At 37.7% G+C, this 27040-nt stretch overlaps 1 protein-coding gene across 1 annotated transcript in view; it reads left to right on the top strand.

The window, feature by feature from the left end:
• Nucleotides 1-27040, top strand: part of CCDC150 (coiled-coil domain containing 150) — a 117182-nt gene that overhangs the window by 61150 nt on the left and 28992 nt on the right. The window contains exon 16 of the mRNA XM_082397477.1: nucleotides 26927-27034. Coding sequence (XP_082253603.1) covers nucleotides 26927-27034 — 108 coding nt within the window. The remainder of the gene's footprint in view (nucleotides 1-26926; nucleotides 27035-27040) is intronic.

Below are 27040 nucleotides of genomic sequence, written 5' to 3'. Positions count from 1 at the left end.
TTCTTTTTTGTAGTTTCTTTGTCGGGTTTTGGTATCTGGGTGGCCTCATAGAATGAGTTTGGGAGTGTTCCTTCCTCTGCAATTTTTTGGAAGAGTTTGAGAAGGATGGGCGTTAGCTCTTCTCTACATGTTTGATAGAATTCACCTGTGAAGGCATCTGGTCCTGGACTTTTGTCTGTTTGAAGATTTTTAATCACAGTTTCAATTTCATTACTTGTGATTGGTCTGTTCATATTTTCTATTTCTTCCTGGTTCAGTCTTGGAAGGTTATACCTTTCTAAGAATTTGTCCATTTCTTCCAGGTTGTCCATTTTATGGGCATAGAGTTGCTTGTAGTAGTCTGTTAGGATGCTTTGTATTTCTGCGGTGTCTGTTGTAACTTCTCCTTTTTCATTTCTAATCTTATTGATTTGAGTCCTCTCCCTCCTTTTCTTGATGAGTCTGGCTAATGGTTTATCAATTTTGTTTATCTTCTCAAAGAAACAGGTTTTAGTTTTATTGATCTTTGCTATTGTTTTCTTTGTTTCTATTTCATTTATTTCTGCTCTGATCTTTATGATTTCTTTCCTTCTGCTAACTTTGGGTTTTGTTTGTTCTTCTTTCTCTAGTTCCTTTAGGTGTAAGGTTAGATTGTTTATTTGAGATTTTTCTTGTTTCTTGAGGTAGGCTTGTATAGCTATAAACTTCCCTCTTAGAACTGCTTTTGCCGCATCCCATAGGTTTTGGATCATTGTGTTTTCATTGTCATTTGTCTCTAGGTATTTTTTGATTTCTTCAGTAATCTCTTGGTTATTTAGTACTGTATTGTTTAGCCTCCATGTGTTTGTGTTTTTTATGCATTTTTCCCTGTAATTGATTTCTATTCTCATAGCGTTTTGCTCAGAAAAGATGCTTGATATGATTTCAATTTTCTTAAATTTACTGAGGCGTGATTTGTGAACAAGATGTGATCTATCCTGGAGAATGTTCCGTGCGCACTTGAGAAGAAAGTGTAATCTGCTGTTTTTGGATGGAATGTCCTATAAATATCAATTAAATCTATCTGGTCTATTGTGTCATTTAACGCTTGTGTTTCCTTATTAATTTTCTGTTTGGGTGATCTGTCCATTGGTGTAAGTGAGGTGTTAAAGTCCCCCACTATTATTGAGCATTGGGGTTTTTGAATTATTATTTTCATTTTCTTCAGATATGTACTTGGGAGAAATTGCTGGATCATACGGTAGTTCTATTTTTAGTTTTTTGAGGAACCTCCATACTGTTGTCTGTATGGCTGCAACAATTTACATTCCCACCAACACTGCACTAGGGTTCCGTTTTCTCCACATCCTTGCCAACGTTTGTTATTTGTGGTCTTTTTGATGATAGCCATTCTGACAGGTGTGAGGTGATATCTCATTGTGGTTTTGACTTGCATTTCCCTCATGATAAGCAGTGTTGAGCATCTTTTCATGTGCGTGTTGGCCGTCTGTACATCTTCTTTGAAGAAATGTCTCTTCAGGTTTTCTGACCATTGTTTTAATTGGGGTGTTTGGGTTTTTTTATATTGAGTGGTATGAGCTGTTTATATAGTTTGGTTATTAACCCATTATCAGTCATTCCATTTGCAAACATTTTCTCCCACTCAGTAGGTTGTCTTTTCATTTTGTCAATGGTTTTCTTTGCTGTGCAAAAACTTTTAAGCTTAATTAGGTCCCATTTGTTTTATTTTTGCTTTTGTTTCCTTTGCCTTAGGAGACAGAACCAAATAAAGATTGCTACAATGTATGTGAAAGAGTGTTCTGTGTTTTCTTCTAGGAGTTTTGTGGTTTCAGATCTTACATTCAAGTCTTTAATCCATTTCAAGTTAATTTTTGTAAATGGTATAAGTTAGTGGTCCAGTTTCTTTCTTTGGCACGTGGCTATCCAGTTTCCCCAGCACAATTTATTGAAGAGACTACTTTTTTTCCCATTGTATATTCTTGGTTCCTGTGTTGTAAAATAATTGACCATATATGTGTGTTTCGTTCTGGACTCTCTGTTTTGTTCCATTGATCTATGTGTCCCTTTTTATGTCAGTACTATACTATTTTGATTACTGTAGCTTTGTAGTATAGTCTGAAGTCAGGGAGCATATGTTAGCTCCAACTTTGTTCATTTTTCTCAAGATTGCTTTGGCTATTCAGGATCTTTTATGGTTCAATATAAATTTTATGATTATTCTAGTTCTGTGAAAAATGTCATGGGTATTTTGATAGGGATTGCATTAAATCTGTAGATTGCTTTGAGTAGTATGGACATTTTACCAAAATTTCTGTGAACATGGGATATCTTTCCATTTCCTTATATCATCTTTAATTTCCTTCACCATTGTTTTATAGTTTTGGAGAGTATAGGTCTTTCACCTTCTTGGTTAAGATCATTCCTAGGTATTTTATTCTTTTGGTGTGATTTTAAACAGGATTGTTTTGCTCTCTCTTTGTGATTGTTCATCGTAAGAGTATAGAAAAGCAACAGATTTCTGTATATTAATCTTGTATTCTGCAACTTTACTGAATTAATTTATTCTAATAGTTTTTTGGTGGAGACTTTAGGGTTTTATATATAAGTATGTCATCTGCAAATAGTGACAGATTTACCTTTTCCCTTCCAGTTTGATTCCTTTTATTTCTTTTTCTTGTCTGATTCCTGTGGCTAGGACTTCCAATACTGTGTTAAATGTAAATGGCAAGAGTAGGCATCCTTGTCTTGTTTCTGACTTTAGAGGAAAAGCTTTCAGCTTTCCAACATTGAGTATGATGTTAGCTGTGGGTTTGTCATAAATGGCCTTTATTTATGTTGAGATATGTTTCTTCTGTACCAGCTTTGATGAAAGTTTGTATCATGAATGGATGTTGAATTTTTTTTTTAACATCTTTATTGGAGTATAATTGCTTTACAATGCTGTGTTAGTTTCTGCTTTATAACAAAGTGTATCAGTTATACATATGTTCCCATATCTCTTCCCTCTTGCATCTCCCTCCCTCCCACCCTCCCTATCCCACCCCTCTAGGTGATCACAAAGCACCAAGGTGATATCCCTGTGCTATGCGTCTGCTTCCCACTAGCTATCTATTTTATGTTTGCTAGTGTATATATGTCCATTCCACTCTCTCACTTTGTCACAGCTTACCCTTCCCCCTCCCCATATCCTCAAGTCCATTCTCTGGTAGGTCTGTGTCTTTATTCCCGTCTTACCACTAAGACTTCATGACCTTTTTTTATTTTTTTCCCCTTAGATTCCATATATATGTGTTAGCATACTGTATTTGTTTTTCTCTTTCTGAGTTACTTCACTCTGAATGACAGACTCTAACTCCATCCATCTCACTACAAATAACTCCATTTCGTTTCTTTTTATAGCTGAGTAATATTCCATTGTATATATGTGGCACATCTTCTTTATCCATTCATCCGATGATGGACACTTAGGTTGCTTCCATGTCCTGGCTATTGTAAATAGAGCTGCAATGAACATTGTGGTACATGACTCTTTTTGAATTATGGTTTTCTCAGGGTATATGCCCAGTAGTGGGATTGCTGGGTCGTATGGTAGTTCTATTTTTAGTTTTTTTAAGGAACCTCCACACTGTTCTCCATAGTGGCTGTATCAATTTACATTCCCACCAACGGTGCAAGGGGGTCCCTTTTCTCCACACCCTCTCCAGCATTTATTGTTTGTAGATTTTTTACTGATGGCCATTCTGACTGGTGTGAGATGATATCTCATTGTAGTTTTGATTTGCATTTCTCTAATGATTAATGATGTTGAGCATTCTTTCATGTGTTTGTTGGCAATCTGTATATCTTCTTCGGAGAAATGTCTATTTAGGTCTTCTGCCCATTTTTGGATTGGGTTGTTCGTTTTTTTGTTATTGAGCTGCATGAGCTGCTTGTAAATCTTGGAGATTAATCCTTTGTCAGTTGCTTCATTTGCAAATATTTTCTCCCATTCTGATGGTTGTCTTTTGGTATTGTTTATGGTTTCCTTTGCTGTGCAAAAGCTTTTAAGTTTCATTAGGTCCCATTTGTTTATTTTTGTTTTTATTTCCATTACTGTAGGAGGTGGGTCAAAAAGGATCTTGCTGTGATTTATGTCATAGAGTGTTCTGCCTATGTTTTCCTCTAAGAGTTTGATAGTGTCTGGCCTTACATTTAGGTCTTTAATCCATTTTGAGTTTATTTTTGTGTATGGTGTTAGGGAGTGTTCTAATTTCATACTTTTACATGTACCTGTCCAGTTTTCCCAGCACCACTTATTGAAGAGGCTGTCTTTTGTCCACTGTATATGCTTGCCTCCTTTATCAACGATAAGGAGACCATATGTGCGTGGGTTTATCTCTGGGCTTTCTATCCTGTTCCATTGATCTATATTTCTGTTTTTGTGCCAGTACCATACTGTCTTGATTACTGTAGCTTTGTAGTATAGTCTGAAGTCCAGGAGCCTGATTCCTCCAGCTCTATTTTTCTTTCTCAAGATTGCTTTGGCTATTCGGGGTCTTTTGTGTTTCCATACAAATTGTGAAATTTTTTGTTCTAGTTCTGTGAAAAATGCCAGTGGTAGTTTGATAGGGATTGCATTGAATCTGTAGATTGCTTTGGGTAGGAGAGTCATTTTCACAATATTGATTCTTCCAATCCAAGAACATTGTCTATCTCTCCATCTATTTGTATCATCTTTAATTTCTTTCATCAGTGTCTTGTAATTTTCTGTATACAGGTCTTTGTCTCCTTAGGTAGGTTTATTCCTAGATATTGTATTGTTTTTGTTGCAATGGTAAATGGGAGTGCTTTCTTAATTTCACTTTCAGATTTTTCATCATTAGTATATAGGAATGCAAGAGATTTCTGTGCATTAATTTTGTATCCTGCTACTTTACCAAATTCATTGATTAGCTCTAGGAGTTTTCTGGTAGCATCTTTAGGATTCTCTATGTATAGTATCATGTCATCTGCAAACAGTGACAGCTTTACTTCTTCTTTTCCGATTTGGATTCCTTTTATTTGTTTTTCTTCTCTGATTGCTGTGGCTAGGACTTCCAAAACTATGTTGAATAATAGCGGTGAGAGTGGGCAGCCTTGTCTTGTTCCTGATCTTAGTGGAAATGGTTTCAAATTTTCGCCATTGAGGGCGATATTGGCTGTGGGTTTGTCATATATGGCCTTTATTATGTTGAGGTAAGTTCCTTCTGTGCCTACATTCTGTAGGGCTTTTATCATAAATGGGTGTTGAATTTTGTCAAAAGCTTTCTCTGCATCTGTTGAGATGATCATATGGTTTTTCTCCTTCAATTTGTTAATATGGTGTATCACGTTGATTGATTTGCGTATATTGAAGAATCCTTGCATTCCTGGAATAAACCCCACTTGATCATGGTGTAGGATCCTTTTAATGTGCTGTTGGATTCTGTTTGCTAGTATTTTGTTGAGGATTTTTACATTATGCTCATCAGCGATATTGGCCTGTAGTTTTCTATCTTTGTGGCATCTTTGTCTGGTTTTGGTATCAGGGTGATGGTGGCCTTGTAGAATGAGTTGGGGAGTGTTCCTCCGTCTGCAATATTTTGAAAGAGTTTGAGAAGGATAGGTGTTAGCTCTTCTCTAAATGTTTCCTAGAATTCGCCTGTGAAGCCATCTGATCCTGGGCTTTCGTTTGTTGGAAGATTTTTAATCACAGTTTCAATTTTAGTGCTTGTGATTGGTCTGTTCATATTTTCTATTTCTTTGTGGTTCAGTCTCGGCAGGTTGTGCATTTCTAAGAATTTGTCCATTTCTTCCAGGTTGTCCATTTTATTGGCATAGAGTTGCTTGTAGTAATCTCTCATGATCGTTTGTATTTCTGCAGTGTCAGTTGTTACTTCTCCTTTTTCATTTCTAATTCTATTGATTTGAGTCTTCTCCCGTTTTTTCTTGATAAGTCTGGCTAATGGTTTATCAGTTTTGTTTATCTTCTCAAAGAACCAGCTTTTAGTTTTATTGATTTTTGCTATTGTTTCCTTCATTTCTTTTTCATTTATTTCTGATCTGATCTTTATGATTTCTTTCCTTCTGCTAACTTTGGGGTTTTTTTGTTCTTCTTTCTCTAATTGGTTTATGTGCAAGGTCAGGTTGTTTATTTGAGATGTTTCTTGTTTCTTGAGGTAGGATTGTATTGCTATAAACTTCCCTCTGAGAACTGCTTTTGCTGCATCCCATAGGTTTTGGGTCGTCATGTCTCCATTGTCATTTGTTTCTAGGTATTTTTTGATTTCCCCTTTGATTTCTTCAGTGATCACTTCGTTATTAAGTAGTGTATTGTGTAGCCTCCATCTGTTTCTATTTTTTACAGATCTTTTTCTGTAATTGATATATAGTCTCATAGCGTTGTGGTCGGAAAAGATACTTGATACGATTTCAATTTTCTTAAATTTACCAAGGCTTGATTTGTGACCCAAGATATGATGTATCCTGGAGAATGTTCCATGAGCACTTGAGAGAAATATGTATTCTGTTGTTTTTGGGTGGAATGTCCTATAAATATCAATTAAGTCCATCTTGTTTAATGTATCATTTAAAGCTTGTGTTTCCTTATTTATTTTCATTTTGGATGATCTGTCCATTGGTGAAAGTGGGCTGTTAAAGTCCCCTACTATGATTGTGTTACTGTCGATTTCCTCTTTTATGGTGTTAGTATTTGCCTTATGTATTGAGGTGCTCCTATGTTGGGTGCATAAATATTTACAATTGTTATATCTTCTTCTTGCATTGATCCCTTGATCATTATGTAGTGTTCTTCTTTGTCTCTTGTAATAGTCTTTATTTTAAAGTCTGTTTTGTCTGATAGGAGAACTGCTTCTCCAGCTTTCTTTTGATTTCCATTTGGGTGGAATATCTTTTTCCATCCCTTCACTTTCAGTCTGTATGTGTCCCTAGGTCTGAAGTGGGTCTTTTGTAGAAAGCATATATACGGGTCTTGTTTTTGTATCCATTCAGCCAGTCTGTGTCTTTTGGTGGGACCATTTAATCCATTTACATTTAAGGTAATTATTGATATGTATGTTCCTATTCCCATTTTCTTAAATGTTTTATGTTTGTTATTGTAGGTGTTTTCCGTCTCTTGTGTTTCTTGCCTAGAGAAGTTCCTTTAGCATTTGTTGTAAAGCTGGTTTGGTGATGCTGAACTCTCTCAGCTTTTGCTTGTCTGTAAAGGTTTTAATTTCTCTGTCAAATCTGAATGAGTTCCTTGCTGGGTAGAGTAATCTTGGTTGTAGGTTTTTCTCCTTTGTCACTTTAAATATGTCCTGCCACTCCCTTCTGGCTTGCAGAGTTTCTGCTGAAAGATCAGCTGTTAACCTTATGGGGATTCCCTTGTGTGTTATTTCTTGTTTTTCCCTTGCTGCTTTTAATATGTTTTCTTTGTATTTAATTTTTGATAGTTTGATTAATATGTGTCTTGGTGTGTTTCTCCTTGGATTTATCCTGTATGCGACTCTCTGTGCTTCCAGGACTTGATTAACTATTTCCTTTCCCATATTAGGGAAGTTTTCAACTATAATCTCTTCAAATATTTTCTCAGTCCCTTTGTTTTTCTCTTCTCCTTCTGGGACCCCTATAATTTGAATGTTGGTGCGTTTAATGTTGTCCCAGACGTCTCTGAGACTGTCCTCAGTTCTTTTCATTCTTTTTTCTTTATTCTGCTCTGCAGTAGGTATTTCCACTATTTTATCTTCCAGGTCACTTATCCATTCTTCTGCCTCAGTTATTCTGCTATTGATCCCTTCTAGAGTATTTTTAATTTTATTTATTGTGTTGTTCATTGTTGCTTGTTTACTCTTTAGTTCTTCTAGGTCCTTGTTAAATGTTTCTTGCATTTTGTCTATTCTGTTTCCAAGATTTTGGATCATCTTTACTATCATTATTCTGAACTCTTTTTCAGGTAAACTGCATATTTCTTCTTCATTTGTTAGGTCTGGTGTGTTTTTACCTTGCTCATTCATCTGCTGTGTGTTTTTTGTCTTCTCATTTTGCTTATCTTACTGTGTTTGGGGTCTCCTTTTCGCAGGCTGCAGGTTCATAGTTCCCGTTGTTTTTGGTGTCTGTCCCCAGTGGCTAAGGTTGGTTTAGTGGGTTGTGTAGGCTTCCTGGTGGAGGGGACTAGTGCCTGTGTTCTGGTGGATGAGGCTGGATCTTGCCTTTCTGGTGGACAGGTCCACATCTGGTGGTGTGTTTTGGGGTGTCTGTGACGTTATTATGATTTTAGGCAGCCTGTCTGCTAATGGATGGGGCTGTGTTCCTGTCTTGCTAGTTGTTTGGCATAGGGTGTCCAGCACTGTAGCTTGCTGGTCGTTGAGTGAAGCTGTGTCTTGATGTTGAGATGGAGATCTCTGGGAGATTTTCGCTGTTTGTATTACGTGGAGCTGGGAGGTCTCTTGTGGACCAGTGTCCTGACGTTGGCTCTCCCACCTCAGAGGCACAGCCCTGATGCCTGGCTGGAGCACCCAGAGTCTTTCATCCACACGGCTCAGAATAAAAGGGAGAAAAAATAGAAAGAAAGAAAGAGGATAAAATAAAATAAAGTAAGATAAAATATAATAAAGTTATTAAAATAAAAAATAATTATTAAGAAAAAAAAAATTTTTAAGTAAAAAAAAAAAACGGATGGACAGAACCCTAGGACAAATGGTGAAAGCAAAGCTATACAGACAAAATCTCACACAGAAGCATACACATACACACTTACAAAAAGAGGAAAAGGGGAAAAAATAATATATCTTGCTCCCAAAGTCCACCTCCTTAATTTGGGATGATTCGTTGTCTATTCAGGTATTCCACAGATGCAGGGTGTATCAAGTTGATTGTGGAGATTTAATCTGCTGCTCCTGAGGCTGCTGGGAGAAATTTCCCTTTCTCTTCTTTGTTCGCACAGCTTCTGGGGTTCAGCTTTGGATTTGGACCCGCCTCTGCATGTAGGTCGCCTCAGGGCGTCTGTTCTTCACTCACACAGGACGGGGTTAAACGAGCAGCTGCTGCGGGGGCTCTGGCTCACTCAGTCCGGGGGGAGGGAGGGGTACGGATGTGGGGCGAGCCTTCAGCGGCAGAGGCTGGCGTGACGCTGTAGCAGCCTGAGGTGCACCGTGCGTTCTCCCGGGGAAGTTGTCCCTGGATCATGGGACCCTGGCAGTGGCGGGCTGCACAGTCTCCCGGGATGGGGGGTGTGGAGAGTGACCTGTGCTCGCACACAGGCTTCTTGGTGGCAGCAGCAGCTGCCTTACTGTCTCATGCCCGTCTCTGGGGTCCGCGCTGATAGCCATGGCTCGCGCCCGTCTCTGGAGCTCATTTAGGGGGTGCTCTGAATCCCCTCTCCTTGCACACCAGGAAACAAAGAGGCAAGAAAAAGTCTCTTGCCTCTTCGGCAGCTCCAGACCTTTTCCCGGACTCCCTCCCGACTAGCTGTGGTGCACTAGCCCCCTTCAGGCTGTGTTCACACAGCCAACCCCAGTCCTCTCCCTGCGATCTGACCGAAGCCCGAGCCTCAGCTCCCAGCCCCCGCCCGCCCCGGCGGGTGAGCAGAGGAGCCTCGCGGGCTGGTGAGTGCTGGTTGGCACCGATCATCTGTGCGGGAATCTCTCTGCTTTGCCCTCCGCACCCCTTTTGGCTGTGCTCTCCTCCATGGCTCCGAAGCTTCCCTCCTCTGCCACCCGCAGTCTCCACCTGCGAAGGGGCTTCCTAATGTGTGGAAACCTTTCCTCCTTCACAGCTCCCTCCCACTGGTGCAGGTCCCGTCCCTATTTTTCTGTCTCTGTTTGTTCTTTTTTCTTTAGCCCTACCCAGGTACGTGGGGAGTTTCTTGCCTTTTGGGAGATCTGACGTCTTCTGTCAGCGTTCAGTGGGTGTTCTATAGGAGCAGTTCCACGTGTAGATGTATTTCTGATGTATCTTTGGGGAGGAAGTTGATCTGCGCGTCTTACTCTTCCACCATCTTCTCTGGACTGATGTTGAATTTTGTCAAATTCTTTTTCTATGTCTGTTGAGATGATCATGTGATTTTTATCCTTTCTTTTGTTAATGTGGTGTATCACATTGATTAATTTGTAGGTATTAAACCATCCTTGCATCCCTGGAATAAATCCCGCTTGATCATGGTATATAATCCTTTTTATAATTGTTGAATTCAGTTTTCTAATATTTTGTTGAGGATTTTTGCAACTATATTCATCAGAGATGTTGGCCTGTAATTTTCTTTTTCTGTGGTATCTTTGTCTGATTTTTGGTATCAGGGTAATCATAGGCTCATAGAATGAATTTGCGAGTGTTCCCTCCTCTTCAGTTTTTTGGAGCAGTTTGAGAAGGATAGGTATCAGGTCTTCTTTATATGTTTGGTATTGATAGAATTTCCCTGTGAAGCTGTCAGGTCCTGGACTTTTGTTTGCTGGGAGTTTTTTTTATTACTAATTCAATTCCACTACTAGTGATCAGTCTGTTCAGATTATCTCTTTCTTCCTCATTCAGTCTTGGAAGATAATTTGTTTCTAGAAATTTATCCATTTCTTCTAGGTTGTCCAATTTGTTGGCATATAGCTGTTCATAGTATTCTCTTCTGATGTTTTTTTGTACCTCTGTGATATCAGCTGTAATTTCTCCTCTTTCAGTTATTATTTTATTTATTTGTGTCTTCTGTCTTTTTTTCTTAAAGAGCCTGGCTAAAGGCTTATTGATTTTATTTATCTTTTCAAAAAACCAGCTCTTAGTTTCATTGATCTTTTCTATTGGTGTTTTTTTTTAGTCTCCTTTTCATTTATTTCCTCTCTGATCTTTATTATTTCCTTCCTTTTGCGGACTTTGGGCTTTGTTCTTTTTCTAATTCCTTTAGATGGTATGTTAGGTTGTTCATTTGAAATTTTTCTTTTTTCCTGAGGTAGTCCTGTGTCGCCATATACTTCCCTCTTAGGACTGTTTTTGCTGCATCTCGTAGATTTTGGAAAGTTGTGTTTTTATTTTCATTTGTTTAAAGGTATTTTCTGATTTCCTCTTTGATTTCTTTACCTACCCATAGGTTTTAATAGCATGTTGTGTAGTCTCCACATGTTTGTGGTTTTCCCATTTTTCTTCCTGTAGTTGATTTCTAGTTTCATACCATTGTGTTCAGAAAAAATGCTTGATATAACTTCTGTTCTCTTAAATTTGTTGAGACTTATTTTATGGCCTAGCATGTGATCTATTCTGGAGAACATTCCACATGCATTTAAATTTTATTTATTTTTTATTTTTTTTCATTTTTGGCTGCATTGGGTCTTCATTGCTGTGCACAGGCTTTCTCTGGTTGCGCCACGCGGGGGCTGTTCTTCATTGCGGTGCACAGGCTTCTCATTGCAGTGGCTTCTCTTGTTGTGGAGCACGGGCTGTAGGCACATGGCCTTCAGTAGTTGTGGCATGCGAGCTCCAGAACGCAGGCTCAGCAGTTGTGGCGCATGGGCTTAGTTGCTCCGCGGCATATGGGATCTTCCCAGGCCAGGGCTCGAACCCGTGTCCCCTGCATTGGCAGGTGGACTCCCAACCACTGCGCCACCAGGGAAACCCCCATATGCATTTAAAAAGAATGTGTATTCTTCTGTTTTTGTATGTAAAGTCCAGTATATATCTATTAAGTCCAACTGGTCTAATGTGCCATTTAAGACCACTGTTTCCTTATTGATTTTCTGTCCATTGATGCAAGTGGAAAACTCCCATACTGTTATTGTATTGTTGTCATTTTCTCCCTTTATGTCTGTTAATATTTGCTCTATATGTTTAGATACTCCTGATTAGGTTCACCTATATTATGTACATATATGTTAATGAAAGTTAATCCTATTCTTGTACAGATCCCTTTATTATTATATAATGCTGTTTGTTGTCTTTTGTTATAGACTTTATTTTAAAGTCTACTTTGTCTGATGTGAGCATTGCTACCCCAGCATTTTTTTCCTCTTCCATTTACATGAACTATCTTTTACCATCCCCTCACTTTCAGGCTGTGTGTGTGTCTCTGAGATGAGTCCCTTACAGGCAGTATATAGATGGGTCTTCATTTTTATCCAATCAGCCACTCTATGTCTTTTGACTGGAGCATTTAGTCCATTGATATTTAAAGTGATTATTGATAAGTGTGTACTTATTGCCATTTTGTTACTAGTTTTCTGGTTGTTTTTATAGTTTTTCTCTGTTATTTTCTTCTTTTACTTCCTTCCCTTGTGGTTTGATGATTTTCTTTAGTGGTGTGCTTGTATTCTTTTCTCTAGTTTCTGTGTATCTATTGTAGGTTTTTTATTTGTGGTTACTGTGGAGTTCATATATGTTGACCTAGAACTTTATGTGCTTATTTTAAACCGATAGTCATTTAAGTTCAGGTACATTTATACACTTTTAAAAAGCTACATTTTTTATTCCCCTCCCCCACATTTTGTGTTTTCAATGTCGTATTTTACATATTCATGTCTATCCCTTAAGTATTTATTGTAGTTATAGTTGATTTTATAATTTTTGTCTCTTAATCTTGTACTAGCTTTTTTAAGTAGTTGATCCACAACCTTTACCTTATATTTGCCTTTACTAGTGGGATTTTCCTTTCCTATAAATTCTTCTCGTTGTAGCCTTTTCCACTTAGAGAAGACCCTTTAACACTTGTAACATCAGTTAGATGAACTCTCTTAGTTTTTGCTTCTCTGAGAAGTTCTACCTCTCTCTTTCAATTCTGAATAATAATTTTTCTGGGTAGAGTATTCTGGCTTGTAGGTTTTTCCCTTTCAATACTTTAAATATATCATGACCACTCCCTTCTGACCTGCCAAGTTTCTATGGAAAAATCAGCTGATAGCCTTACGGAGGCTCCTTTGTATGTTACTCTTTATTTTTTTTTTCTTGCTGCCTTTAAAATTCTCTCGTTAACTTTTGCCATTTTAATTATGATATGCCTTGGTGTGGGTCTTTTTAGGTTCCTCTTATTTGGAACTCTTTCTACTTCCTATACCTAGAAATCTGTTTCTTTCTTCATCCTCAGGAATAAATTTTTTCAGCCATAATTTCACCAAATACATTTTTAACCTTCTTCTCTTGCTCTTCTCCTTCTAGGACCCCTAAGGTGGGAATGTTGTCCCAGAGGTTCCTTCAACCATCCTCATTTTTTTAAATTTGTTTTTCTTTTTGCTCTTCTGAATTGGTGATTTCCAATATTGTATCTTCCTGATTACTTATGCATTCTTCTGTATCTCCTAGTCTGTTATTAATTCCTTTTAGTGTATTTTTCATTTCAGTTATTATGATCTTCAGCTCCAACTGGTTCTTTTTTATATTTTCTATTCCCTTGTTAAAATTCTTACTCTGTTCATCTATTCTTTTCCCAAGTTCAGTTAGCATTCTTATTACTAATGCTTTGACCTCTATATCTGGTAAATTATTTATCTCTATTTCATTAGTTGTTTTTTCAGGGGTGTTTTTTGTTCTTTTGTTTGAAATAAATTCTTTTATCTTCTCACTTTGTTTAACTTTCTGTATCTCTAGGTAAAAGTTACCTATCCCAAACTTAAAGGGGTGTCCTTGTGTGGGAGTGTCCCTGTGCAGTCTGCTCGTGTCCAGTGGCTTTGTTGGGAGAGCTGAATCTGAAGTGAGCACAGGGTACATCTTCCCCCATGGTGTGCTGGCAGTTACCACATTGGTGGGAGGTAGGACCAGAGACGAAAGGGCTAGAGCCAGAGCCAGGTGTGAGCTGGCACTTCTCCTATGCTCACTGGCTATAGCCACCCTATCAGGTGTAGGGCCAGGTATCAAGGTGCTGGAGCAGAAGCCCTAAGGGTCAGGTCCAGGCTGGTTTTGTTCCCTCTTAAGTGTGCACTCCCCCTCCCCTCCAACAATGGCAGCCTTCGCCCTAGTGGGCAGCTCCATCAGGGCAAAAGGGTCCAGAGTAGGTGCCTAGTGTGGGCTGGGGTATGCACTGGGATGGTCCCAGCATATCAGGAGGAGTTCCAAGTAGCTCCTGCCCCACCACTTCTGCACACACTGGTAAAGATTGCCCTCACCCTATTCAGATGCAGGGCCCAGTCTGAACCGCTCCATCTCCCTCAAGTGCTTATCCTCCTTGACAGTGGCAGCAGTGGGGAGCTGCTCCAGAGCAAGAGGGCCCGGAGCTGGCATCCGTGCAGGCTAGGGCAGTTGTTGGGGTGGTCTTGGGAAACTGGCCAGAGCCCCAGGCCATTTTTAATCTGTTTCCTCTACCTTATTCCTGGGAGTAAGCAAGCATGTGTGCACTGTTCAGGAGCAGAGTCTCAGTTTCTTACAGCTCTCTGGTATGTCCCACTGATTTTCAAACCAGCTAGTGGGATTCATCTTTCCATTGTTGGTCCCCAGGACTGGGGTTCCTAATATGTGGTTCAAGCCCCAAAATCTCCAGGGAGGATCTCTGAACCTGTGATATCCCCTCCTCTTCTGTATCCCTACTAGGGACATAGGTCCCGACCTGATCACTTCTCCCTTCCTACCAAACTCTGTGGATCTTTCTTTGCAGCCTTGGTTGTAGACAACTTTCTGCCAGTCCCCAGTTTGTTTTCACTGAGAGCTGCTCCACATATAGATGTATTTTTGATTTGTTTGTAGGGGTGGGTGAGCTCAGCATCATCCTACTCCACCATCTTGATTCCCTCCATCACATATGTTCTCCTTTTTGCAGAATTTTTATAACATTCCTAAAAAGAAATAACCCTGGAAATTGAGATGCAAGGCAATAGAATTGACTTGTGCATGAGATGATACTGTTCTTTCACTCCATGTGGGTTTTGTCCCTAAAGTGTCCTCAGAGCAGGAAGCTTGCCACTAATAAGGCTAGACCTGCCTTAAACCAACTTCAGTAGAGACACTGAAGTCTAAATTAGTGGTTCTCAGCCTTAGCTACACAGTAGGCTCCCCTGGGGAATTTTAAAAACTCTTTATGCTAGGAAGTATATGATGTCTGCCATTTACTTTGAAACGAACCATTAAAAAAAGAAAAAAGAAAATAGTTTGATAGATCAATAGAGGAAATGATGGATGGATATATGATAAGTAAGTATAAAAATGTTAATGGTTGAATTTGAATGGCAGGTGTATGCACATTTCAATTTTTCTGTATATTTAAATTTTTTCATAATAAAATATAAAGGGAAAACTTCCCATGACCGGGCTTGCACCCCAGAGCAATTAAATCAGAATCTCAGGGAGTAAGTCGTAGGCTTCAATACTTTTTAAATCCCCGGTGATTCCAATGTGCAACCATAGTTGAGCACCACTGGACTGAATGGTGTGAAGTGAAGTCTGGTTAGGCTTGGCAGCTATAGAGCTGACTGAATAAGTAATCTCCCTAGAGATTTGCCGAACACCTCAGTGTTAATCTTATCTCATCTGCCCAAGGGACTTACCATAGGGTTAGCAGACAAGATCCAGCCCAGAAATGGCAGGAGATCTGAAACGCAGTTGATAAACCATGGTTGTGAAACAGTATGTCGTCCAATAAAAAGATAAAGCTATTTGGCCACTATTTGTGTGCTTTTAATTAATATTTTCCAGAGGCAGCGATGCACTTAAGTATAATCATCTTTCCTTTGTAACCTTGCACAAGTCTTAGTTTTCTTGTTTCGTCTTATTCACCTATGAAATGAGCTGGGGAAGTACACCTCTCTTATTTACTTCTCACTGGGAAAGGTGATCAGTGTAATAGGCTGGGTATATACTTTCTCCTTTGTGACACTAATCATCTCGTAGAAGCTGTGGCCCATGATTTTGACCTGCTTTTAGCTTTCCCAAGAGAAATGAAGTATATTTCTAAGTGTGTGGGAAAAATCTTAAATACTCATAGCCAAATCTTAAACCCTTGAAGCCAAATTTTAGCTGGGAGTGGAATACATTTTAAGATTTATTAGTGAGTCTGATGTTACCTATCTAACCTTTTAAACCTTGATTACATGTTAGAGATCATCCTTATAATCTTAAGGAAAATACGTGCCTTTTTTTCTGCACATATTCCTGTAATAAGGGCTGAAGCTTTTTGATAGCCTTTGAAAGGTGAAACACATTTGAAACTATTGATTCACTGGTGTTTTTATGTCATGCCTTGGGTTGGCACATTCCAAAAGGCACTGACCTCATCAGCCCAAGGGAAAGTGCTCTTATATAGCACATTATTATTTTTTTTTAATTGACAATCTTGTGTTAGTTGCTGGTGTACAGCAAAGTGGCTCAATTTTATATATATGTGTGTGTATATATGTTCTTTTTCATATTCTTTTCCATTATACTTTATTTAAAAATATTAAATATAGCTCCCTGTGCTACATAGTAGGACCTTGTTGTTTATTTTATACACAGTAGCTTGCATCTGCCACTCCCAAACTCCTAATTTATCTTCCCCCCGCACTTTCTCCTTTGGTAACCATAAGTTTGTTTTTTATGCCTATGAGTCTGTTTCTGTTTTGTAAATAAGTTCATTTGTATCATATTTTAGAGTCCACATATAAGTGATATCATATGGTATTTTTCTTTCTCTGTCTGACTTACTTCACCTAGTATGATAGTCTCTAGGGCCATCCATGTTGCTGCAAATGGCATTAGTTCATTCTTTTTTATGGCTGAGTACAGGACCATTGTGTGTGTGTGTATATATATCCGTATATATATACATACACACACATCTTCTTTATCCATTCATCTATCGATGGATATCTTGGTTGCTTCTATGTCTTGGCTATTGTAAATGTATACCATATTACTCTCACAAGATAATCTAAAAGAAGAGCTACATATTAAATATAATCAAAACAATAGTCTGCTGTGTGTTCTCTCAATTGAATTATAATCGATTAAAATATCACATATGAACCATATTAGATAAAATATTACATTGTCAAAATTGACTTAATGATGTAAATACCGGGTTTTAGGTTTTAATGCAGACTGTCAGAAACTGTCACCTCACAAACATGATTTCAGTTTCATATATAGTGCTGTATACTATTGCATTATCTAAATATGCCCAAATGTATTTATCCTTTCTTTTTTTTTTTTTTTTTTTTTTACAGGGAACTCAATTTATTCCCTCTACCTGCATTTGTATCTTTCACTGAAAATTATTATTTTAAATTCAAACAGAAAGTCACAAAAATTATAATCATCCTCATCAGTTCACTCAGTCCCATGTAATTAATTTTTTTTCATCTTGATCTTTTGTTAGCACTTTTATGAGTTCATCAGTTTTTCATTAGAGTTCTGAAAATGCTTATTCACTCAGTTCAGCAGTACAGTCAGTTACCAGAAACCTGTACTTCTCAGAGTCTTTTCCATGAATTCCTTGAAGATGAAACCCTTTTATAGGAACATATTTGCAAAAGCATCAGAGTACACCCAGGACTGTCTGTAAATGACAAAAGACTTAAAAATGACCACGGTTAAAGAGTTGATGAAAGTTCATAATAATGCAATTGACAAGGAAATTTAGTTACTTCTGAGATATACATTTTAAAGTGATAACTAGAATTATGACTTATAACATTATACCAGAACATATAAGATTTTTAGAAATTTCATGTAATGTCTGAAACATTTATATTAGCATATTTCCATACAAATAACCCAATGAAAGTTTAGTATTAGTTGTTTTGTTTGTTTGTTTTTTTGTACTGCAGGTTCTTATTAGTCATCAATTTTATACATATCAGTGTATACATGTCAATCCCAATCGCCCAATTCAGCACACCACCATCCCCACCCCACCGCAGTTTTCCCCCCTTGGTGTCCATATGTCTGTTCTCTACATCTGTGTCTCAACTTCTGCCCTGCAAACTGGCTCATCTGTACCATTTTTCTAGGTTCCACATACATGCGTTAATTTACGATATTTGTTTTTCTCTTTCTGACTTACTTCACTCTGTATAACTGTCTCTAGATCCATCCACGTCTCAACAAATGACTCAATTTCATTCCTTTTTATGGCTGAGTAATATTCTATTGTATATATGTACCACAACTTCTTTATCCATTCGTCTGTTGATGGGCATTTAGGTTGCTTCCATGACCTGGTTATTGTAAATAGTGCTGCAATGAACATTGGGGTGCATGTGTCTTTTTGAATTATGGTTTTCTCTGGGTATACGCCCAGTAGTGGGATTGCTGGAGCATATGGTAATTCTATTTTTAGTTTTTTAAGGAACCTCCATACTGTTCTCCATAGTGGCTGTATCAATTTACATTCCCACCAACAGTGCAAGAGGGTTCCCTTTTCTCCAAACCCTCTCCAGCATTTGTTGTTTGTAGATTTTCTGATGATGCCCATTCTAACTGGTGTGAGGTGATACCTCATTGTAGTTTTGATTTGCATTTCTCTAATAATTAGTGATGTCGAGCATCTTTTCATGTGCTTTGTGGCCGTTTGTATATCTTCTTTGGAGAAATGTCTATTTAGGTCTTCTGCCCATTTTTGGATTGGGTTGTTTGTTTCTTTAATATTGAGCTGAATGAGCTGTTTATATATTTTGGAGATTAATCCTTTGTCCGTTGATTCGTTTGCAAATATTTTCTCCCATTCTGAGTGTTGTCTTTTCGTCTTGTTTATGGTTTCCTTTGCTGTGCAAAAGCTTTGAAGTTTCATTAGGTCCCATTTGTTTATTTTGTTTTTATTTCCATTACTCTAGGAGATGGATCAAAAAGATCTTGCTGTGATTTATGTCAAAGAGTGTTCTTCCTATGTTTTCCTCTAAGAGTTTTATAGTGTCCAGTCTTACATTTAGGTCTCGAATCCATTTTGAGTTAAATTTGTGTATGGTGTTAGAGAGTGTTCTAATTTCATTCTTCTACATGTAGCTGTCTAGTTTTCCCAGCACCACTTATTGAAGAGACTGTCTTTTCACCATTGTATATCTTTGCCTCCTTTGTCATAGATTAGTTGACCATAGGTGCGTGGGTTTATCTCTGGGCTTTCTATCTTGTTCCATTGATCTATGTTTCTGTTTTTGTGCCAGTACCATATTGTCTTGATTACTGTAGCTTTGTAGTATAGTCTGAAGTCAGGGAGTCTGATTCCTCCAGCTCCGTTTTTTTCCCTCAAGACTGCTTTGGCTATTCGGGATCTTTTGTGTCTCCATACAAATTTTAAGATTTTTTGTTCTAGTTCCGTAAAAAATGCCATTGGTAATTTGATAGGGATTGCATTGAATCTGTAGATTGCTTTGGGCAGTATAGTCATTTTCACAATATTGATTCTTCCAATCCAAGAACATGGTATATCTCTCCATCTGTTGATATCATCTTTAATTTCTTTCATCAGTGTCTTATAGTTTTCTGCATACGGGTCTTTTGTTTCCCTAGGTAGGTTTATTCCTAGGTATTTTATTCTTTTTGTTTCAATGCTATGGTAAATGGCAGTGTTTCCTTAATTTCTCTTTCAGATTTTTCATCATTAGTGTATAGGAATGCAAGAGATTTCTGTGCATTAGTTTTGTATCCTGCAACTTTACCAAATTCATTGATTAGCTCTAGTAGTTTTCTGGTGGCATTTTTAGGATTCTATATATAGTATCATGTCATCTGCACACAGTGACAATTTTACTTCTTCTTTTCCAATTTGTATTCCTTTTATTTCTTTTTCTTCTCTGATTGCTGTGGCTAGGACTTCCAAAACTATGTTGAATAATAGTGGTGAGAGTGGACATCTTTGTCTCGTTCCTGATCTTAGAGGAAATGCTTCCAGTTTTTCACCATTGAGAATGATGTTTGCTGTGGGTTTGTCATATATGGCCTTTATTATGTTGAGGTAGGTTCCCTCTATGCCCAGTTTCTGGAGAGTTTTTATCGTAAATGGGTGTTGAATTTTGTCAAAAGCTTTTTCTGCATCTATTGAGATGATCATATGGTTTTTATTCTTCAATTTGTTAATATGATGTATCACATTGATTGATTTGTATATATTGAAGAATCCTTGCATCCCTGGGATAAATCCCACTTGATCGTGGTGTATGATCCGTTTAATGTGTTGTTGGATTCTGTTTGCTAGTATTTTGTTGAGGAGTTTTGCATCTATGTTCATCAGTGATATTGGTCTGTAATTTTCTTTTTTTGTAGTATCTTTGTCTGGTTTTGGTATCAGGGTGATGGTGGCCTCATAGAATGAGTTAGGGAGTCTTCCTTCCTCTGCAATTTTGTGGAAGAGTTTGAGAAGGATGGGTGTTAGCTCTTCTCTAAATGTTTGATAGAATTCACCTGTGAAGCCATCTGGTCCTGGACTTTGGTTTGTTGAAAGATTTTTAATCACAGTTTCAATTTCATTACTTGTGATTGGTCTGTTCATATTTTCTGTTTCTTCCTGGTTCAGTCTTGGAAGGTTATACCTTTCTAAGAATTTGTCCATTTCTTCCAGGTTGTCCATTTTATGGGCATAGAGTTGCTTGTAGTAGTCTGTTAGGATGCTTTGTATTTCTGCGGTGTCTGTTGTAACTTCTCCGTTTTCATTTCTAATTTTATTGATTTGAGTCCTCTCCCTCCTTTTCTTAATGAGTCTGGCTAATGGCTTATCAATTTTGTTTATCTTCTCAAAGAACCAGGTTTTAGTTTTATTGATCTTTGCTATTGTTTTCTTTGTTTCTATTTCATTTATTTCTGCTCTGATCTTTATGATTTCTTTCCTTCTGCTAACTTTTGGTTTTGTTTGTTCTTCTTTCTCTAGTTCCTTTAGGTGTAAGGTTAGATTGTTTACTTGAGATTTTTCTTGTTTCTTGAGGTAGGCTTGTATAGCTATAAACTTCCCTCTTAGAACTGCTTTTGCCGCATCCCATAGGTTTTGGATCGTCGTGTTTTCATTGTCATTTGTCTCTAGGTATTTTTTGATTTCCTCTTTGATTTCTTCAGTGATCTCTTGGTTATTTAGTACCGTATTGTTTAGCCTCCATTTGTTTGTGTTTTTTATGTTTTTTTCCCTGTAATTCATTTCTAATCTCATAGCATTGTGGTCAGAAAAGATGCTTGATATGATTTCAATTTTCTTAAATTTACTGAGGCTTGATTTGTGACCCAAGATGTGATCTATCCTGGAGAATGTTCCGTGCGCACTTGAGAAGAAAGTGTAATCTGCTGTTTTTGGATGGAATGTCCTATAAATATCAATTAAATCTATCTGGTCTATTGTGTCATTTAAAGCTTCTGTTTCCTTATTTATTTTCATTTTGGATGATCTGTCCATTGGTGTAAGTGAGGTGTTAAAGTCCCCCACTATTATTGTGTTACTGTTGATTTCCTCTTTTATAGCCGTTAGCAGTTGCCTTATGTATTGAGGTGCTCCTATGTTGGGTGCATATATATTTATAATTGTTACAGCTTCTTCTTGGATTGATCCCTTGATCATTATGTAGTGTCCTTCCTTGTCTCTTGTAACATTCTTTATTTTAAAGTCTATTTTATCTGATATGAGTATAGCTACTCCAGCTTTCTTTTGATTTCCATTTGCATGGAATATCTTTTTCCATCCCCGCACTTTCAGTCTGTATGTGTCCCTAGGTCTGAAGTGGGTCTTTTGTAGACAGCATATATATGGGTCTTGTTTTTGTATCCATTCAGCAAGCCTGTGTCTTTTGGTTGGAGCTTTTAATCCATTCACGTTTGAGGTAATTATCGATATGTATGTTCCTATGACCATTTTCTTAATTGTTTTGGGTTTGTTTTTGTAGGTCCTTTTCTTCTCTTGTGTTTCCCACTTAGAGAAGTTCCTTTAGCATTTCTTGTAGAGCTGGTTTGGTGGTGCTGAATTCTCTTAGCTTTTGCTTGTCTGTAAAGCTTTTGATTTCTCCATTAAATCTGAATGAGATCCTTGCTGGGTAGAGTAATCTTGGTTGTAGGTTCTTCCCTTTCATCACTTTAAGTATATCATGCCACTCCCTTCTGGCTTGTAGAGTTTCTGCTGAGAAATCAGCTGTTAACCTTATGGGAGTTCCCTTGTATGTTATTTGTCGTTTTTCCCTTGCTGCTTTCAATAATTTTTCTTTGTCTTTAATTTTTGCCAATTTGATTACTATGTGTCTCGGCGTGTTTCTCCTTGGGTTTATCCTGTATGGGACTCGCTGCACTTTCTGGACTTGGGTGGCTATTTCCTTTCCCATGTGAGGGAAGTTTTTGACTATAATCTCTTCAAATATTTTCTCTGGTCGTTTCTCTCTCTCTTCTCCTTTTGGGAACCCCTATAATGCGAATGTTGTTGTGTTTAATGTTGTCCCAGAGGTCTCTTAGGCTGTCTTCATTTCTTTTCATCCTTTTTTCTTTAGTCTGTTCCACAGCAGTGAATTCCACCATTGTGTCTTCCAGGTCACTTATCCTTTCTTCTGCCTCAGTTATTCTGCTATTGATTCCTTCTAGTGTAGTTTTCATTTCAGTTATTGTATTGTTCATCTCTGTTTGTTTGTTCTTTAATTCTTCTAGGTCTTTGTTAAACACTTCTTGCATCTTCTCGATCTTTGCCTCCATTCTTATTCCGAGGTCCTGGATCATCTTCACTATCATTATTCTGAATTCTTTTTCTGGAAGGTTGCCTATCTCCACTTCATTTAGTTGTTTTTCTGGGGTTTTATCTTGTTCCTTCATCTGGTATATAGCCCTCTGCCTTTTCATCTTGTCTGTCTTTCTGTGAATGTGGTTTTTATTCCACAGGCTGCAGGATTGTAGTTTTTCTTGCTTCTCCTGTCTGCCCTCTGGTGGTTGAGCCTATCTACGAGGCTTGATGGGAGGCTCTGGTGGTGGGTAGAGCTGACTGTTGCTGTGGTGGTCAGAGCTCAGTAAAACTTTAATCCACTTGACTGGTGATGGGTGGAGCTGGGTTCCCTCCCTGTTGGTTGTTTTGCCTGAGGCAACCCAACACTGGAGGCTACCTGGGCTCTTTGGTGGGGCTAATGACAGACTCTGGGAGGGCTCACGCCAAGGAGTACTTTCCAGAACTTCTGCTGCCAATGTCCTTGTCTCCTCGGTGAAACAGAGCCACCCCCCCCCACGCCTCTGCAGGAGGCCTTCCAACACTAGCATGTAGGTCTGGTTCAGTATCCCCTGGGGTCACTGCTCCTTCCCCTGGGTCCCAATGTGCACACTATTTTGTGTGCGCCCTCCAAGAGTGGGGTCTCTGTTTCCCCCAGTCCTGTCGAAGTCCTGCAGTCAATTCCCACTAGGCTTCAAAGTCTGATTCTCTATGAATTCCTCCTCCCGTTGCCGGAACCCCAGGTTGGGAAGCCTGACATGGGGCTCAGAACCTTCACTCCAGTGGGTGGACTTCTGTGGTATAAGTGTTGGCCAGTCTGTGGGTCACCCACCCACCAGTTATGGGATTTGATTTTACTCTGGTTGCACCCCTCCTACCATCTCGTGGCTTCTCCTTTGTCTTTGGATGTGGGGTATCTTTTTTGGTGAGTTCCAGTGTCTTCCTGTTGATGACTGTCCAGCAGCTAGTTGTGATTCTGGTGTTCTCGCAAGAGGGAGTGAGAGCATGTCCTTCTACTCCGCCATCTTGGTTCCTACTCAGTTTATCCTTTCTTATGTCGATGGATATTTAGGCAGTTTTCAATTGTTTGCAAATAATGCTGATATGATGAATTCTTGCACATGTCTTTGTACTTATCCAAAATATCCTCTATTCTAGGTATAATTCTTAGGAGGAGAATTGCTGGGTTGTACGATGTACATAAATTGAAATTTACTAGAGTTTGTCAAATTTCTCCTAAAAGTAATTATACCAGTTTAGAAAGCAGTCTATATAAGAGGATGTATAGTGTCATGTGTTAACATGGATGAATCTCATAAAATAATACTACATACTGTTTAGGGATACATTTATAGTAAAATTATTAAAAAAGAATAGGAATGATAAAACACCAAATTCAGGATAGTAGTTAACTCCAGGATGGAAGAGATTTAGTTGGATTAGGCTACACAGAGGGTTTCAACTATATTAGTAATGTTTTATTCTTTTTCAGTTGAGTGATGAATAGAAGGGATATTACTGTATATGCCTGAAAGATTTCCAACATTTTTTTAATAAATTTATTTAAATAATTAATTTATTTTTGGCTGCGTTGGGTCTTCATTGCTGCACTCAGGCTGTCTAGTTGCGGTGAGCTGGGGCTACTCTTCGTTGCGGTGCGTGGGCTTCTCATTGTGGTGGCTTCTCTTGTTGCGGAGCACAGGCTCTAGGCCCACGGGCTTCAGTAGTTGTGGCTTGCGGGTTCTAGAGCGCAGGCTCAGTAGTTGTGGCGCACAGGCTTAGCTGCTCCACAGCATAGGGGATCTTCCTGGACCAGGGATCGAACCCGTGTCCCCTGCATTGGCAGGAGGATTCTTAACCACTGCACCACCAGGGAAGCCCAACGCTTTTTTCTTGTCTTTAAACATATGTTAGTTAGCGCTTTATGCTCACTTTAATCTACCACTGGCCCCATCAGTCTTATACCAACTGGATTCAAATATTATGTTAGCTGCCTAGCCCCTTAGGAGCAGCTACATTTGTGACCTTAATTTAGAGATTATTTAAAGGTTTTGTTTGTTTTTTTTTAGTAAATTTTTATTGAACTATAACATATTATACAGAAAAGTACACAGGGTACAGCTAATGGATTTTCACAAAGTAGAGGTACCCATGTGACCAGCACACAGAATATTCCCAGCACCCAGAACCCATTTCATAGCCTTTTTCAGTCACTATCCCCCATGATGTTACTATCCATCATCCTGACTTCTAATACCCCAGATTAATTTTTGAACTTTATATAATAATACAATATATACTTTTTGTGTGTTTTGTTTCTTTCACCCAGCATTATAATTGAGAGATTCATCCATGTTGTTTGTTGTTGTACTTCTTTGGTTTGAATTGCTGCATGGAATTATATGAATATTATTAAGGGTGCTGTGCTGAAATTATCAGTTTTATGAATGTATTTTCATACTTCTAGTCAAAATACATAACTCTGGCAGTTTAGGTTGTTTCAACTCTGTAGCTCATTTCAAACTTTGGGGTAACGTTGTAGGCTTGTCCCACTTTATTTCCAACTTATCATATGTATCGAAGAAGAAAAAAACCTAGGAAATTTATTAATAGCATTAATTTAGAATACTTGCATTATAAAACACATAAAAATAAGTTTTCCTTTTCATCCATTTCTTAGGTATCTCACAGTTTCTATAGTGTTATGTTTTTATAGTTTTATATTAGAAAATATATGTAAGGGGCAATATTAGGGTAGGAGATTAAGAAGTACAGACTACTGTGTATAAAATAAGCTACAGGGATATATTGTACATCACATGGAATATAGCCAATATTTTATAATAACTATAAATGGAGTATAATCTTTAAAAATTGTGAATCACTATGTTGTATAGTTGAAACTTACATAATATTATAAATCAACTATACCTCAATTTTTTAAAATATGTATCTATATATATTTAGATCATTTGAAACAATAGGAGGATATGACCTTGACCTAAATACCAGTATTTCCGAGACTGCCTGGTAAGCTAGCTATGGAAGCTACTTGGATTTTAATGACACAGAAACATCAGATCTCTGAGGGCAGCAGGATTTATTTGCTTCTGTGTTCTTCCCCATTTCAATGTCCTGAATTAGAAATCCTTCCAAAAAAGAAACCCAGTATAAAAATTAAAGTGCTTTATAGATGAGAACATGCCATCTGACAAGTTTCAGGGCATTTTATTGAGTACTCTGAGACTGGGGGTAGCATAAATTACCTGAGAAATATTGTGGAATAAGGATATTCTGTGTTTTGTTTGAAGAGAGGCAAATCTAAAATTCTTGAGTGTTCATCAGTATTTTCCATGGAGTTCTAAGGTTAACAGAAGTTTGCTTACATTTAAAATGAGAATAATTGTTGAATCAATACCTCCCTTTAGAGGCAGCCATTCTAATTCTGAACCTTAAGTGAATACACTTAAGGGGGAGCCATGGAACATGTTTTATACTGTACACTGGAAAAGAGCACCAGAAACAGGCAAAGATGAGAAAAAGAAGGATTCTGCTGATGGAACAAGAGAGATTTCCTGAGACAAAATGTGTTTTCATGTAGCCTTTCTAAAAAAAACTAAATATTAGCACTCAAATTTTAACAGTTCTTGAAAACAATCAGTGGCTACAACCAAGAGGAGTTTGCCCTTCAGAGGTGGGAAACAAGAAAAGATACTGAGAGAGGAAAAAGTTGATTTAAATTAAAAATTTTGGATGAAATTTTTTCTGATTTCAGAGATAGGCTCAGTAATGTTAATTGTTGATTTGTATTGAGAGGATTGGGAATAAAAGGAAGAAAATGTAGAAAAACACACAATTTGGAGATTTGTAAGTAAATATTAATGATTTTATTCCCCCAAATCATCTTTTCTTTAAAGTGAAAGATGTGAGTAGTCAGCTTTATAAGTTAGTTTTCAAGTATAATTCAGCCTATAAGAATTCTGTTAATTCAACTTTTGTAATTCTTTGTGGGTAAACACAAGACTCTTGTCTCCTTACATATTGACAATTCTAATTATCCGTACTCAGAAAGGGTTTTGAATACTAGATACCACAATTCCTTTAAAATTGAAATATTTTACCCACAAAGTTTCACTGTTAATATTCATGAGTCATGTTAATCTGGAGTTTCCATAAATGCTATAAACCAAATGAATTATCTCAGTACATGTATAGGGCTATAGTCTACTTTTATTTGTTGAAATAGCTATTTTAGTTGAAATAGCATCATTAGAAAAACTTAGGATTGCTTTTTACAAGTTTTAAGGATTTTCTGTGATTTTTTTTTTTTTTTTGCAAAACTTGTGACATCTTTTTTTTTCTGTTTTGGAGTATGTATATATATATTTCATTAATGAGACTTGTTTCTTTATTCTTCTGTTTTTCCTCTAGATAAAAGTTAAGCAGCTAGAAGAACAACTACATTCTTTTACGGAGACCAGTTCACAGAATGACCATCTACGCAAGTTGAATAAGGCACTAGAGGGCAGATATGCTCAGGTGTGA

Source organism: Balaenoptera borealis (assembly GCF_965194805.1).
Source record: "Balaenoptera borealis genome assembly, chromosome: 6".
Taxonomy (NCBI): domain Eukaryota; kingdom Metazoa; phylum Chordata; class Mammalia; order Artiodactyla; family Balaenopteridae; genus Balaenoptera; species Balaenoptera borealis.
The sequence above is the reverse complement of the archived record's forward strand: the minus strand, read 5'-3'. Positions and strand labels throughout refer to the sequence as shown.